The sequence below is a fragment of the Hemitrygon akajei genome, chromosome 29 (genome assembly GCF_048418815.1).
Source record: "Hemitrygon akajei chromosome 29, sHemAka1.3, whole genome shotgun sequence".
Taxonomy (NCBI): Eukaryota; Metazoa; Chordata; class Chondrichthyes; order Myliobatiformes; family Dasyatidae; genus Hemitrygon; species Hemitrygon akajei.
Window position 1 is genome coordinate 41,445,597 of NC_133152.1, and position 17,243 is coordinate 41,462,839.

The 17,243-nt window shown below is 43.4% G+C and overlaps 1 protein-coding gene across 19 annotated transcripts in view; it reads right to left on the minus strand.

Annotated features, from left to right (window-relative positions):
* kif1b (kinesin family member 1B) overlaps nucleotides 1-17,243 on the minus strand; it is a 278,399-nt gene that overhangs the window by 140,826 nt on the left and 120,330 nt on the right. For all 19 annotated transcript variants that reach the window (XM_073032205.1, XM_073032200.1, XM_073032199.1 and 16 more), the window contains 2 exons: nucleotides 3,118-3,197; nucleotides 730-805 (listed from right to left, as the gene is read on the minus strand). In XM_073032205.1, the coding sequence (XP_072888306.1) occupies nucleotides 730-805; nucleotides 3,118-3,197 (156 nt within the window). The remainder of the gene's footprint in view (nucleotides 1-729; nucleotides 806-3,117; nucleotides 3,198-17,243) is intronic.

The window sequence follows — 17,243 nt, forward strand, 5'->3', positions numbered from 1 at the left end:
TTCTCCTATCAGATTCCTTCTTCTTCAGCCCACCACCTCTTCCTCCTATCACATCCCAGCATTTTACTTCACACTCTTTCCCCCTCATCTAGCCTCACCCATCACCACCTTCCCACCCCCCCATTTTCTTATCCCTATATGTTCTTGCTTTTCAGTCCTGATGAAGAGTTTCAGCCCAAAATATCAACTGTTTATTTCCGTCCAGAGATGCTACCTGACCTACTAAGCTCCTCCAGCATGTTGTGTGTGTTAAATTGCTAAATCTAACCAACAGTGATGGAGTTGCCTTCTGTTGGCAAGGTCCTGCACTGGAATCTCCTTCCCTAACGTCTCCACTTCTCCTTCCTCCACCGAGATGAGCCCCTTGGTCATCTGCCCCATTATCACCTAGCCGGACGTCCATTTGCCTGCTCAAAAATATTCTTACAAGCAATGACACATATTGCTGTATTACAAATCCAACACATGCTTGATAATATGAAAGCAGATTAAATAATTCAATGATTTTTCAAATTAACCTTTAGCCAGTGCACAAGTTTTAAACACAAGGCAGCGTGACCAGTAACCAAAATATACAAGCAATTGACTGACAAAAGACACATTTGGAAAAATTAAGCAACAAATGACTTGCAACATGGCAGACGATACAAGAATATATCTGAGTAACAACCATTACACTTTCCCATGCTCTACCGGTTTTTATATCAACATAAAAAGAAAGGCCTCTACCTTCTTTGGAGAGAAAACTCCCAAGGTGCCTCCATCCTCCCGTATGGCAACCCCCATTTCAGCCAGAAGAGCCTCCCTAGAAGTAGAAAGACGTCACACCACTTAGCAAGTATCAATGGCTTCAGCTCAGTTTAAACTGCTTTCAGAACGGTTACCATAAGAGATGAGAACAGAATTAGTCCTTTCGGCCCATCGAATCTGCTGCAACATTCCATCAAAGCTGATTAGTTATCCCTCTCAATCCTATTCTCCTGCCTTCTCCCTCCCTCCCCCCCACCCATCATTACCTTGGACTAACCTGCGCCTTAAATACTTAATTATTGCCTTTTCAGGAGAAAGTGGATCGAAGAACTGCGTGTAGCTCCTGATAACTGTGAACTTTCAAGGCAGATTTAAACAGCAGAATAAAGCATAAATCCATTAGACAAAGGAACAGAATTTAGGCTATTCAGCCAATTGAGTCTGCTCCATCATTCCATCATGGCTGATTTATTATCCGACTCAAGCCCATTCTCCTGCCTCCCCCCACCCCCCCCCATAACCTGTAACACCCGTCAATAACCAAGCACCTGTCAAATTCCGCCTTAAGTACACCCAATGAGTGGCACTGATTCACCACCCTCTGGCTAGAGAAACTCCTGCCCATCTCTGTTCTAAAAGGACGTCCATCTATCGAGGCTGTGCCCTCTGGTCCCAGACTCCCCCACTATAGGAAACATCCTCCCCAAGCCCACTCTACGCAGGGCTTAGAATACTCGACAGACACTGCTAAATTGAAATTATTAAGGCATTCTGCACTAAGGATCAGAAAAAAACTGCATAGGGTTGCAAACTCAGCCCATTCCATCATGGGCACCAGCCCCCCCAGCATCATGGACGTCAAAAACAGGCAGCATCCATCATTAAGGACCTTCATTACTCAGGACAAACCCTCTTCTCATTGCTTCCATTAGGGAGGAGGTACAGGAGCCTGAAGACATACACTCAATGTTTTAGAAACAGTTTCTCCCCATTCGCCATCAGATTTCTGAACAGATTATGAACCAACAAGAACACTACCTCACTGTATTTCTACTTATATTACTGCACTACTTATATTATTTAAATTTTTAGTATACATTTCTTATCGCAGTTTATAGTTTTTTTATATATTGCAATGTACTGCTGCCGCAAAACAACAAATCTCACAACGTATGCAGGTGATATTAAACCTAATTCTGATGAATCCTCTCAGAACGAGAGGATTCACTGTGCATCATTCCCTCACAAAATAGTCACTGCTACGACTGCAAAAGGAGAAAGAGGCTCTCAAACTGAGTTTTCACTGAAAGGCTCACAACTTGATTAGACACTTTTTAAGTAATTGAGAGCAATGCTGCCAATCACAAACAAGCAAAAAATCTGCAGATACTGGAAATCCAAGACACAGACACACACACACACACTGCTGGAGGAACTCAGCAGCATCTATATGGGGGGGGGGGGGGGGGGGGAGAAAGAGTACAGTCAAAGTTTTGGGCCGACACCCTTCAGCAGGACTGGAGAAAAAAAGATGTGGAGTAGAGTTAAAAGAAAGGGGGAGGGGAGGGAGAAACACAGGGTGATAGGTGAAACTGGGAGAGGGGACGGAGTAAAGAGCTGGGAAGTTGATTGGTGAAAGAGATAAAGGGATGGAGAAGAGGGCATCTGATAGGAGAGGGCAGAAGGCCATAGAAGAAAGAAAAGGGGGGGGGGGGGGAAGGAGCACCAGAGGAAGGCGATGGGCAGGTAAGGCGATAAGGTAAGAGGGGGGAAAAGGGATGGGGGCTGGTGGTGGTTAAGGGGGCATTACCAGAACTTCAAGAAATCACATGAACAGGTTGGAGGTGACCCAAACGGAATACAAGGTGTTGTTCCTCCAACCCGAGTGGGGCTTCATCGTGACAGTAGAGGCGGCCATGGATAGACATATCGGAAGTGGAATTAAAATGGGTGGCCACTGGGAGATCCTGCTTTTTCTGGCGGACAGAGTGTAGGTGCTTGGCAAAACGGTTTTTTAAATGGAAGACTGGCGTTTGCCCAAGCTGCAAGACTCCCCGCCAATGTTGTCCAAGGGGAAGGGCATTAGGACCCACACAACCGTGTCATTGCAAAGCAACGTGTGGTTAAGTGCCTTGCTCACACACAAACACACACAGCCTTAGCCAAGGCTCGAACTAGTGACCTTCAGATCACTCGACGAAAGCCTTAACTACTTGGCCACGCACCAACACGGTAACTGGTGTAGGAGAGCAGCAAACATCACCTGCTGAGCCAGATGCCAAAACTTCAGCACCGTGAATAGTCAGACAGTGAATCATACTGGAGGTTTACTGTACAGAGGAGCTCTAAAGTGAGAAAGGGCCTGACCTTTCCATCCTGATTGCTTCAGTTTTCCGAAGTTTCTCTTCCCACGTCTCATTCAGCTCAGCGATGATCTTTTCTGATTCCTGCAAACAGAGGGGGATTAGGTCATGATCTTTATTCAGCAAATACAACACAGGAAAAAAAAAAGGCAAGGAATTATTGTAGGAGAGTTCCATAAATGTAATGAGATGCAAGGGTCGCCGAAAATTAAATCAAACTTTCATCCGCATGGATCAACAACACTTGTAGTAAGTGTTGGATTGGACTGTATGATCGTTATCATCTTTGCAGTTTAACAATTAATTGTCTGCTTGTATTTTATTTAACTGCCAATATACATGTTACTGTTTAGTATGTTTCCTAGTGCTCACGGTATGTATATACAATTGTTCACTCATGTTTACAGTTCTTTGCATGATTCTGGAAGCTTTTTGGATCACATTATTTAACTCTTATCTATGAATTTGAAATGAATGTCTCTTATCTATGGGATATAAGGAGGGCTGAGCATGTTGTCCCCCTCCCCATTTTTGCTTCTTTCTCTTCCTCTACTAGATTTCTGCCTCGCCCCATTTCCAATTCTCTTTGTTCTGTTAGCACTCAATAAAACGATCATGAAGCAACATGTTTCATGCTCCTTCCTTGACTTCTGAAAGAACCTTGGGTCAAAAACATCAGAGTCCAACACACGTACAAATACTTGTATACGCAGAAAGTCTGGAAACATTCAGCAGGTCAGGCAGTGTTTGTTGAAAAGGAAACAGGGTTAACCTTTCAGGAAATCGGCCTTCATTAGAACCGGGTCTTTGATCTGAAATTTTCCCTGTGTGTCTCCTTCCGCAGATGCGGTCTGAGGTCAAGAGTTTCCAGCATTTCCTGCTTTACTTCAGATTTCCAGCACCTGCATTTTGTTTTGATTTTCATGAATAGTGAGTGGTTAATTTTTTTCCCCAAAAGCCATGGTAGGTAGTGACTTAAAGATCAGTAATTTGTTGCCCAATAATTCCTATATTTTATAAAGGGAACAAAACTGACCTACTCAATGTTGCAACTTGCGAAGGCAAGGCATTCCATACATCCTTGTTATTACCCCATCTGCTTTTGGACTGAATGCCAATAAAGATTTGAAGCATCCAATATATAACATGCTGAAACACAGCGCACGAATATCCAAGCAGTGGTTTTAAAACATCAGGTGCCAATGATCAATAAAGAAAGCAGCATTAGGTGGTGTTGATTGTGTTTTGACAGAGATTGAGCTATTAAGAGACCACTTTTCATTAAAACAGAAATTAACTCAAACTGTAAGCAGGTTTGGCTTTACACTACTGCAGACCTTAAAATCAGGAGAGTTCAAAGTGTAGACTGAACTTGCTTTGAAATGAAAGACCATAAGACAAAGGAGCAGACTTAGACCATTTGGCCCATCAAGCCTGCTCTGCCATTCAATCACAACTGATTTATTATCCCTCTCAACCCCATTCTCCTACCCTCTCCATTCTGACTAATCAAGAATCTATCAATCTTGACTTTAAATATACCCAATGACTTGGCCTCCACAGCCACCTGTGGAAATGAATTTCACAGATTCACCTGCCTTTGGCTAAAGAAATTCCTTTTCATCTCTGTTCTAAAGGGACAGCATCCAGGACATCTTCAAGGAGTGACGCATCAAAAAGGCCGCATCCATCACTTAGGACATGCTCTTTTCTCATTGCTACCATCAAGAAGAGGTACAGGAGCCTCAATAATTCAGGAACAGCTTCTTCCCCTCTGCTAAAAGATTTCTGAATGGACACTGAAACCCATGAATACTACCTATGTTTCCTTTTCTTTCCTCTTTTTGCACTTATTTAACTTCTTTAAAAAAAAAAGTATTTCTGGGTCATCTGCTGTATCTGGTGCTCCCTCCTGTTTATCGGTGAGACAAGACATAGATTGGGAGATCGCTTCGCCGAGCAACTATGCTCCGCCTGCCAGAAAGAAAACGGGATCTTCCAGTGGCCACCCATTTTAACTCCACTTCCCATTCCGACATGTCAGTCCACGGCCTCCTCTACTGCCACAATGAGGCCACACTCAGTTTGGAGGAGCCATACCTTATATTACATCTGGGTAACCTCCAACCTGATAGCATGAACATCGATTTCTTGAACTTCTGGTAATGCCCCAATTCACCATTCCTCATTGCCGCTTCCTGCTCTCACTTAATCTCCTTTCCTGCCCAGCACCTCCCTCTGGTGTTCCTTCCCCTTCCTCCATGACCTTCTGCCCTCTTTTATCAGATTCCCCCTTCTCCAGCCCTTTATCTCTTTCACCAATTGACTTCCTAGCTCTTTAATTCACACCTCCCCCTTCCCAGTTTCACTACTACCTTCTCGTTCTTCCTCCCCTCCCACCACTTTCTTACTCTGACCTGACCTTTTCTTCTCCAGTCCTGATGAGGGGGTCTCAACCCGAAACGTTGACTGTTTACTCTTTTCCACAGATGCTGCCTGACCTGCTGAGTCCCTCCAGCCTTTTGTGTGTGTTGCTATATACTTCCTATTGTGATTTACAGTTTTTATTATGTAGCGCAATTATTGCTGCAGCATAACAAATTTCACAGCATAAGCCGGTGACATTAAACCTGATTCTGAGAGATATGAATATCCTTGAAATAATTCTTCAAACTGCAGCACGTCTCAAACACCTGCAGTGCAAAGAATTGTAGCCAGGATTCACTTCAGCCTGACTGTACACGATATGGAGAGCTTCACTTATCTAAAGACAACTGAATTGAAAGGACAAGGTTGGAAGGAAGTAACTGATTCACCTGCCTTACTGAGTATAGGCAGAAATACTACAAGGAAATGACCATATTTTTAGCCACAATTAAAGTTAGAGTTATTGTAAATATTCATTTCCTAATACTATCAACAAACACCAATTTCCATTTTGGTATCACTTTCAAGTTAAGTTTTTAAAATGACCACAGTGTGCTTGATAAGAGTTTTACCAAAAATAAAACTGTTCCCCAGCCACTTCCTCTCGTGGCATTGTCTAGGGCTGAGAGCCATTGTTATGAAACTAAAGGCCTGTCCAGCTCAGGAAGAGACGGGGCAATTCTTCTTTTTCTCTCAGTGGGTCCCAAGTTATTGGGACATCCCTTCTAAAAAAAAACCTCATCTTTTGTGGAGTGGATAAGGCTGGTGGGGGTTGGGGGGGGAGTGAAACTGAAAATAGAAACAAAATCATAAGAGCCACAGAGAGAACATGTCTGGGTAGCCTCCAACCTGATGGCACGGACATCGAGCAAATTCTTCCTCCTCCCTCCTTCTCTCTTTCCATTGCCAATTCTAGTACCCCTCTTACCCCTTCCCTTCTGCTCACCTGCCCATCACTTCTCTCTGGTTCCCTTTTCATTCTCTTCCTTCCATGTTCTACTGCCCCCTCAGATTCCTTCTACTTTAGCCCGCTACCTCTTCCATCTATCTTACTTCAGACCCCCCCCCCTCGCCCACCCCTTCTCCCTCACCTGGTTCACCTATCACCTGCCAGCTTGAGCTCCTTCCCCTCCCCTCCCCTCCCCCCCCATTCTGCCTTCAGTCCTGATGAAGGGTCTTGGCCCGATACGTCAAAAGTGTATTGGCCCTCCATAGATGCAGCCTGACCTGCTGGTTTCCAGCCAGCAGATGCAGAATGTTATGTCCACAGATGTGATAGATAGTAGGTTACGTTTCCCTTTAGCTTTGGTCTAGGAAGCCAGAAGAGATGGGTTTAAGATAAGGGGCATGAAGTTTAAAAGATATCTTTTATCACCAAAGGACGGTCGGACATGGGGTTGCACTATCTGAGGGGATGGTGAAAGCAGAGAATCCCAGAGCCTTCAAGTATCTAGACTAGTGGTTGAAACATCAAGGCACAGAAGGCTACGGACCAAGTGCTTGTTAATGGATTTAGTACAGATGGGTACGCAGTGGTTTGTAGACACAAAGGATCCATTTCTATATTGTGGGACTCAATGACAAGTGTCAATATTATGACAGGGATAACAGAAGCTTGGTCAAAATGTCAAGTCTCCTAGAGAAAGGGAGAGCACAAAAATGATGTGATTTTAGATGGGAGAACCAAAGAGCTTCATCATGGTGGAGACCGATCATGGAGTTAGGAAGATGGCATGGAGGGAAGAAATAGAGTTGACGGAGGTGGTGGGTTAAGAAAGTTTGATTCAAACTTTAATGTCTTGCCAGTACAATTGATAGTTATCAGGGGATGTCATGACTACCACATTATTGCTTAATAATATATTTCAATAATATTAATAATAGTTTAGTATATTAATAATGTATTATTATTAAAAACTGTATATTAACTACATACATCATTGCTATATACTGTATATTTAAATATGAAGTAAATTTGAGGTACTAGACTTTACCTTCTGAGGATAACTGCATTGCAAAATTAGTATTTTAATGGCCTCCTCTTTTGTGATTATTGGATTAGAGGAATCAGCTATATCCATGTTATAGATTTTACATTATTTAAATGAAGCCCACATGCGAAGCTGCAGAAATGTGATGCTATGTTGATTATATTTGCCCATATCAGTGAAGTTTTGTATCCTATATATGAAATATATAGTATATCCAATATGTATTTTACATCCTATATATTATTTTATTTAGAGATACAGCATGGCACAGGCCCTTCCGACCCAACGAGCGACACTGCCCAGCAACCCACCTACCTAACCCTAGTCTAACCACAGGACAATTTACAATGACCAATTAACCTATTAATTGATTTGCCTTTGGACTGTGGGAAGAAACCCGAGCACCCGGAGGAAACCCAAGCGTTCACAGGGAGCAACGTACAAACTCCTTACAGATGAGGTCAGAACTAAACTCCGGTGCTCTGAGCTGTAACAACATACCGCTAATCGCTATGCTACCGTGTAAGACAGGTAGTTACGGGAAGGGGCACCCATGCTTCGGGTAGACGGTCTCGGCACCACCTCAAATGCCATTCCTTGGCCCACATCTCAAGAATCAGTGCATCTGCACCATTCCTTTGGGGGGGGGGGGGGGGGAAGCATGAAATATTATCTGTGACACACACACACAAGCATTGACAGAATCTCTCGTGTTTAAAATATCACCTGCAGTTTCTCAATTTTGATTCGCGGGAACCCCTCAATCCTGCAGGCAGAAGAGTGAAATACAGCCCTTATAATTTGGTATCCTATCCTATCTATGGACTTAAATAACTTAATCCATGAAGGGGCAAAGGCTCTCATTAATAATAATTTACAAGTGGCGGGAAATATTATCCTTGCTTTCCGCTGAATTGAAATCATTCAGTGAGTTTCCTCATCGAGAGACTGCAAGGTGACGTCTCCCGTTGCTGTGGCAACGCACCGACAGCAGCAAGTGCATCACTCGAGGACTTTGCTTCGCACACAACGTGCAGAGTTCTTTAGTACGGTCCTACCTGCAATACCACGAGGTGGGTGGCGGGGAAAGGAGAGGCTGCTGAAGACGTCCACTGCAAAACGCAGGAACATCTGAATCCCAAAACTGCGCCCTTTATTCAATAAGATGCTGCAATAAGCCGTTTGCAGAGACTGGGTCAGGAATGGTTCACTAACACAGAGTGATGATTGTGATTAGGAGGGTGTGAATGGAATACTTAAACGCCAATTAAACCAGCTACCTGCCGGAATAAAGCAGGTACCGTACTGCAAGGATGCACCCCGACAGTTCTGACTGGTGCTCGTATAGAGGGGATTATTAGGATAATAAACCACCATCAACCCAGCTGCACGAAATTTCTGATGATCATCGAGATCATGCTTCATTTAACAAGAATGCTAGAAGTAATGATGTGATGCTGGTTACGATAATTCCAATTGCTGTTTCTGAAACTGGCAAGAAGTGATTTTTAAAAAAACATAACATGCAGACTTCAAACCCTTCAGCTTCCAAGGTCACCTGGCAGATTTTAAAAGGATGATCAGGTGTGATGCCATCTGGAGATCTGAACTGATATGTCTTTGTGTCTTACAAAGAGAACATTAAAGACACACACACACACACACACACACACACACACACACACACACACACACACACACACACACACACACACACACACACACACACACACACACACACACACACACACACACACACACACACACACACACACACACACACACACACACCTGAATTCAGTTGCACACCGGGTTCCAAAATTAAGCAGCCTTACTCCATTCACCAATCACACAGCCTGTCAGTCCTCAGCAAGTCCTCAAGTCCTGCTGCATGAACTACACACTGGTTTTTATGAACCATTAGAACATTTGCTTTCTAACAAGATGAAATCTGAAATAACTATGGGACAGCCCTTTTCAGTTTAATGACATGAAAAGAAATAGAGTCAGAAAGTGTCTTGGACAGACTGAAGGGTAGAATGAGAAGCATTTACAGTCTACACCAAACCAGGAGTTGCACATTATTTACTATTATTAAATGCAAGGGAAAATGGTCGTTATTAAACTACTTTTTACTATGTTAAATGCAAGGGAAACTGGTAGTTGTTAAATTTTTCTAAAATTATTAAATGCAAGGGAAAATAAGTTATTAATGATTTTTATTAATTATTAAATGCAAAGATGAATGGTAACTGTAATCTTTTTTCTTAAACTTAAGAGGTTTTACAATACGTGCTCTGAACTAATCCTGCCTGGAGGTTGGTGACCAGTGGCGCTTTGCAGAAATCTGTTCTGAGACCCCTGCTCTTTATGATTTATTTTATAAATGACTTCGATAAGGAAATGGAAGGGTGGGTGAGAAAGTCTGCAGATGACACCAAGGTTGGTGTTATTGTGAATAGTATTTAAGATTGCTCTAGCTGACAACGGGACATTGACCGAATGCGCAGCTGGGCTGAGAAGTGGCAGATGGGAGTTGAAACTGGAAAAATGTGAGGTGATTCACTTTGGAAGACTGAACTTGGAGGCGAAGTACAGGGTTAATGGCAGCATAATTAGCAGTGTAGAGGAACAGCACAATCTTGAAGACCACATATAGGTTTCTAAGAGATGTCGCGCAAATTAACAGGTGGTTAAGAAGGCATATGGAATGTCGGGAGATTGAGTTCAAGAGCTGTGAGGTAATGTATGCGAGGGTTCTATAAAACCCTGGCTAGACCACACTTGGAATACTGAGTTCAGTTCTGGTCCCCTCATTATAGGAAGGATGTGGAAGCGTTGGAGAGGGTGCAGAGGAGGTTTACCGGAATGTTGCCTGGATTAGAGAGCGCGTCTCATGAGGAAAGGTTGAGCAAGCTAGGGCTTTTCTGCATGGAGTGAAAGATGACGAGACGTAAATTGATAAAACACAGATAGCCAAAGACTTTTCCCAGAGCAGAAATGGCTACTGCAAGAGGGCATAATTTTAAGGTGATTGGAAGAAAGTACAGGAGGGAACATCAGATGTGAGCTATTTTACACTGAGTGGTGGGTGTGTGGAACTCCCTGCCCAGGGGTGTTAGTAAAGGTAGATACAACAGGGACATTTAAGAGACTCGTAGATACTATATGTATAGAATGTACATGAAAGGAAAATAGAGGGCAATGTGGGAGGGAATTGATCTTGCAGTAGGCTAAAAAGTCAGCACAACATTATGGGCCTGAAGAGCCTGTACTGAGTTGCAGGCTCTATGTTCTGATGGAATGAAACAAAGATCAGAGCAGAATTAGACCATTCAGCCAACAGAATCAGCTCTGCCATTTGATCCTGGCAGATTTATTATCCCTCCCAGGCCCGTTCTCCTGCCTTCTCCCTGTAACCTTTGAGGCACTTACTCAGCTTCCACTTCAAATAAACCCAATTACTCTTCCGAAGTAAAATTTACACTGAAATAAAGTTCAGTCCGGGAGGAGGTCCAGAAGCTGCACTCTGGAGCGATAAACAACGAGCTGAAGGAATTCAGTAGGCTGAGTAGTATGTGTTGTCGGAGTGGGGGGAGAGGGGAGGAATTGTCGAGGGATCAGGTTGAAACTCTTCATCAGGACTGAAGTGTCGACAAATCCTCTCTCCCCCCCCCACACAGTTGCTGCTCAACTTGCAGATTGTTTGTTACCCAGCTCTGGAGTTGTGACCATCACCCATCCTCTCTGATCAGAAACAGCAAAATGCCCTTTATTTGCTCAACCTCACCTCCACCTGCCATTTGCTTTCCCATTTGCAGTTACATTAAACAGGGATGATCAATTCTAATCAGATGAAACATTGTCTGAGATGAATACCAGCAACGGTACCAAAGGCACTAACAATTTCTATCCACTACAGAGCATTAATCCACACTGGTATAAACACATATCATTCTATCTAGGAGGGCTTAGCCTTGGGATAAAGGAACTACCACAAAAAACTGGAATGGCAAATTTCATATGCAACTACAGGGGGCCCCTGTTTTTCGAATGTTCACTTTACGACAGCTTGCTGTTACGAAAGACCAACATTAGTACCTGTTTTCGCTAACCAGAGGATTCTTGCTTTTACAAAAAAAAGGTGGCTGCTTTATTCGTGTGTTTACCCCAAGAAAGACTACCATGACCGTGAAGCCTTGTGCGGGCAGTTGTGTGCGCATGCGTGTACACGTGTACGTACGTATGTGTGAACGTGCGTAGGCGTGTACGTGTGTATGTGTGTACGTACGTATGCATGAACGTGCGTAGGCGTGTACGTGCTGATTTTTTTCTCCAAATCCATTTTGGCTCGCTGTCTTCCCGATTCTGATAAGTGAAACTACACCGTACCTACATTATTTGTACTTTATACAGGCTGTATATTTATCATATTTATCAAGGGAGATGAGGCTGAGTACAGGGCTACGGTGGGAAACTCTGTCACATGGTGTGAGCAGAATCATCTGCAGCTTAATGTGAAAAAGACTAAGGAGCTGGTGGTGGACCTGAGGAGGGCTAAGGCACCGGTGACCCCTGTTTCCATCCAAAGGGTCAGTGTGGACATGGTGGAAGATTACAAATACCTGGGGATACGAATTGACAATAAACTGGACTGGTCAAAGAACACTGAGGCTGTCTACAAGAAGGGTCAGAGCCGTCTCTACTTCCTGAGGAGACTGAGGTCCTTTAACATCTGCCGGATGATGCTGAGGATGTTCTACAAGTCTGTGGTGGCCAATGCTATCATGTTTGCTGTTGTGTGCTGGGGCAGCAGACACCAACAGAATCAACAAACTCATTCGTAAGGCCAGTGATGTTGTGGGGGTGGAACTGGACTCTCTGACGGTGGCGTCTGAAAAGAGGATGCTGTCCAAGTTGCATGCCATCTTGGACAATGACTCCCATCCACTCCATAATGTACTGGTTAGGCACAGGAGTACACTCAGCCAGAGACTCATTCCACCGAGATGCAACAGTGAGCGTCATAGGAAGTCATTCCTGCCTGTGGCCATCAAACTTTACAACTCCTCCCTCGGAGTGTCAGACACCCTGAGCCAATAGGCTGGTCCTGGACTTATTTCCACTTGGCATAATTAACTTCTTTTTATTTAATTATTTATGGTTTTATATTGCTATATTTCTACACTATTCTTGGTTGGTGCGGCTGTAACGAAACCCAATTTCCCTCAGGATCAATAAAATATGTCTGGCGTATCATTCCTGCTTTTACTATATGTTCGTGTTATTTTAGGTTTTATGTGTTATTTGGTTTGATTTGGTAGGTTATTTTTTGGGTCTGGGAACACTCAAAGATTTTTCCCATACAGATTAATGGTAATTGCTTCTTCGCTTTACGACATTTCGGCTTATGAAAGGTTTCATAGGAACGCTCTACCTTCGAATAGCGGGGGAAACCTGTACTGGCGACTCTGCGTGTCATCAAATATTCCCGTTCAGGATCACTACAGCTGAAAGTCACAGACAGGGCTATTTGTACATTTTTTTCTCATTGTAATTTAGTTTTTTTTTGTGTATTGCAATGTACTGCTGCAGCAAAACAACAAATTTCACAACATATGCCAGTGATATTAAACCCAATTCTGATTTCTCAACCATCAAGTGCAGTTGATACAGAGAATTATGTACATTAAAGCCTGGGATAGATTCTCAGGCTACAGGGGATCAAGGGTTGGGCAAGGAACTCGAGACGAAAACAATGACCAGGTCAGATGTAATCTGATCCTTTGACAGAACAGGCTGCAGAAATCATTCAGCTTGCTCTTAATGTTATTTAAGGAAAGAAAAACTGCAGGGCACTGAAAATCTGAAATAACAGCAGTAATTGCTCACAATTATCAACAGCTGAGATAGCATGTGTGAAGAAAGAAATGTTAATTTATCACTTGAATGATGACATTTCATTAGAGAGAGATATTAGCTTTTCTTTCACATCTGCTTCAAAATACAAAGCCATAGGACCACTCGGAGCAGAATTAGGCCACTCGGCCCATCGAGTCTGCTCTGACATTCCATCACGGCTGATTTATTATCCCTCACAACCCCATTCTCCTGCCTTCTCCCCATAACCTTTGACACCCTGACTAAACAAGAACCTATCAACCTCCGCTTTAAATATACTCATTGACTTGGCCTTCAGATGAATTCCACAGATCCTCCACCCTCTGGCTAAAGACATTCCACCCCACCTCTGTTCTAAATGGATGTCCCTCTATTCTGAGACTGTGACCCTCCCAGTCTCAAAATCCCCCATCGTAGGAAACCTCCCCCCACATCCATTCAATCTAGGCCCTTCAATATTCAATACACTTCAATGAGATTCCCCCTCTTATTCTTCTAAACTCCAGCAGGTACAGGCCTAGAGCCATCAAACACCCCTCATATGTCAACCCTTTCATTCTTGAAATGATTGCCATGAAGCCCCTCTGGACCCTCCCGAACGCCAGCACATCTTTTTCTTAGATAAGGGGCCCAGAACTGCTCACTACACTTCAAGTGCTGCCTGACTAGTGCTCTATACAGCCTCAACATTACATCCTTGCTCTTATATTCTAGTCCTCTTGAAATGAATGCTAACATTGCTTTCAGCTTCCTTACTACCAACCCAACCTGCAAGTGAACGTTCAGGTGATCCCGCGTGATGACTCCCAGGTACCTTTGCCCCACCGATTTCAGAGTTTCCTGTTTCGAAAATAGACTGTTTTTATTGCATCTGCCAAAGTGCATATGGACCATACACTTCCCTACACTATATTCCATCTGCCACTTCTTTACCTCTTCTCCCAATCTTGTCTAAGTCCCTACTTCCTCAACACTACCTGCCCCTCCACTGATCTTTGTATCGCCTGCAAACTTTGCCACAAAGCCAATTCCGCCATCCAAACCGTTGATATATAACATGAAAAGAAGTGGTCCCAATACCGACCCCTGCAGAACACCAGCAGCCAACCAAAACAGACCCCACCATATTCCCACCCCCTATTACCCCAGTCTTACTCCTATCATTTCGGATTTCCCCCTCCCCCTCCTACTTTCAAATCTCTTACTATCTTTTCTTTCAGCTAGTCCTGACGAAGGGTCTCGGCCCAAAACGTCGACAGCGCTTCTCCCTATAGATGCTGCCTGGCCTGCTGCGTTCCACCAGCATTTCGTGTGTGTTGCTTGAATTTCCAGCATCTGCAGATTCCCTTGTGTTTGCCCCACCATATTCACACTCTTTGCCTCCTGCCAGTCGGCCAATCCTCTATCCATGCTAATATCTTTCCAGTAAAGCCACGGACTCTTAAAAGCTTCCCAATTCTTTAACTTCCCACTAATTTTTGCTATATTTTATGCCTCCTCTTTTGCCCTTGACTTTCCTTGTCAGCCACGCTTGCGTCATCCACCCTTTAGAATATTCCACACAAGCTCCTTACAGACAGTGATGGGAATTGAACCCCAATGGCTGGTGTTGTAAAGCACTGTGCTAAACAATGCACTTGTGCCACTCTCAAACAGAGTACAGGCTACAGTACAATTCAGAAGCTAGGATAGGCCTCAAGCTGCGGTTTACAGCCACCCAGGAGACAGGCGTCAGAGTCGGTGCGCTTCACCGGAGGCGGTGTGGCGTGGCGTCCAAGCTGGAGTTGGCGCTGCCACCTGGCGTTCACTCAGCAGCTGTATTCCGTTCAACTCCAGATTTATACAACATTCAAGGACTCAGAGCCTTTGACTACATTTTTTTAAAAAAATGTGACTCTAGTTTACTGATATCTTATAGGTGTGTTGTGCTGTGTGTGACTGTTAGTGTGCTGCACACTGGCTCCGCAGTAACTCTGTTTTTTTGTCAGTTTTCACGGGTATTCATCCGTGGGTGAATGAAAATTAAACTTGAATTCAGAACAACAGAACTTGTTGTCATAGTGACTCAAAATGCAGCCACCAAAATGTAACAGGGATTGACAATGAACCCTCCACTGTGTCTGACAGTCAGTATTAGCATCCAGACAGCCCTGCCTCCGAGGTATGAAATGCTTAACTCATCACAGCATGGCAGGACCACATGCTTAATCTGATTCATTTACCATGCAATCTCTCAGCTTCACTGTGCAACTCGTGCTGATCCTCCCCTCTAACCCAGATGTCACTCAACTCCGGCAAGAATAATTCTACTGCTTGACGTAGCTATTGAAAGGGGTAAGGAGCTGAGTGGGACTGGGAAGGAGTCAGTTGGAAAGAGGCAATTCGCTAGAGGAGTGGAGTGCTGAAGACGGTGTCCCTGTACCTAGAGTACACCCACTTCAGTTAATTGACAAAGTAATCAAGTTTTTATTTGAAAAGTTGTCTATTATTTCATATGCAACTTACTTTAACAAAATATAAAAATTTCTCTGCAACATTTAGTACTTTTTGGAAAATGAATGTTTGGAAATCTAAAATTTGCTCTTTTCTACTGCACAGGAATGTGGAAGAGAAATAATAAAATAGTTACTTTGCCCAAGCCATCAGGCTGATCAACACTTCCACCCTCTAACCTAACCCACCACATCCCCAACCACAACTATTTTATAATTTCCCGTCAGTCACCTTATGTACAGTCACTCCTGTACCTAGCATCACTTTATGGTCACGCAATCAATGTATACAAGTTATCTTATGCATTTATATTTATTATGGCTTTTTTAAAATCTTGTGCTTTATTTCGTGCTACATCGGATCTGGAGTAACAATTATTTTGTTCTCCTTTATATTTCTCTACTGGAAATTACATTAAACAATCTTGAACTTTAAACCTGAGTGTCTATGTGGGACAATGCAGTCTCGTGTTACCTTGGACCTCCTTACTACTAGACCAAAATCTCACTCTGTCAAGAGCTTCTAGGAGCTAGTTTGCAGTAGCTATCTTACAATAGGTCACACAAAGGCATCCTGTAAACGGTATGTACGTCTTAGATTCCGAGGGAACGACTCAGAGGTAAGTAAATCCATTGCATCTTCTACTCTAGCCAATTGTCCAGGTTGTCCTCTCCATACCTGCCTGAACGAGCCTCTCAGGATGTAACACATCACAATCAAGCTCTATTGCCTGTCCAACTTTTTTCTGATATTTCTGACAGTCTATCCATTCTAAATATTAGTCAAGTATATCTTTGAACTGCATGCAACCCTTAGCAAACTTCCTTAAAGGAGACCAATAACATCCCTGGTTAACGCAAGAGCTTACAAAGCATTTTCCAACATCATAAACACGCGATTCTGCAGATGCTGGAAATCTAAAGCAATGCACACAAAATACTGGAGGAACTCAGCAGGTCAGGCAGCAGCTATGGAGAGAAATAAAGAGTCAACATTTTGGGCTGAGACCTTTCATCGGGAGTGTGAAGGCAGGGGGAAGAAGCCAGAATAAAGAAGTATGGCGAGAGAAAGGAAGTCAAGCTGGCAGGTGATAGGTGAGACAGGTGAGGGGGAAGGTGGGGGAGAACATCAGCTGTTTATTCCCTTCCGTAGATGCTGCCTGACTTGCTGAGTTCCAACATTTTGTTTGCATATAGTACACCATACACTTGCTATGAGTATTAAGTGCAAGAAGCTTTCCATTAAAATTGCATTTTGACTTTGAAAACAAGATTGAGAGCGCAGCACAAAAAAAATGCTCATTATTACTGATCCAAGT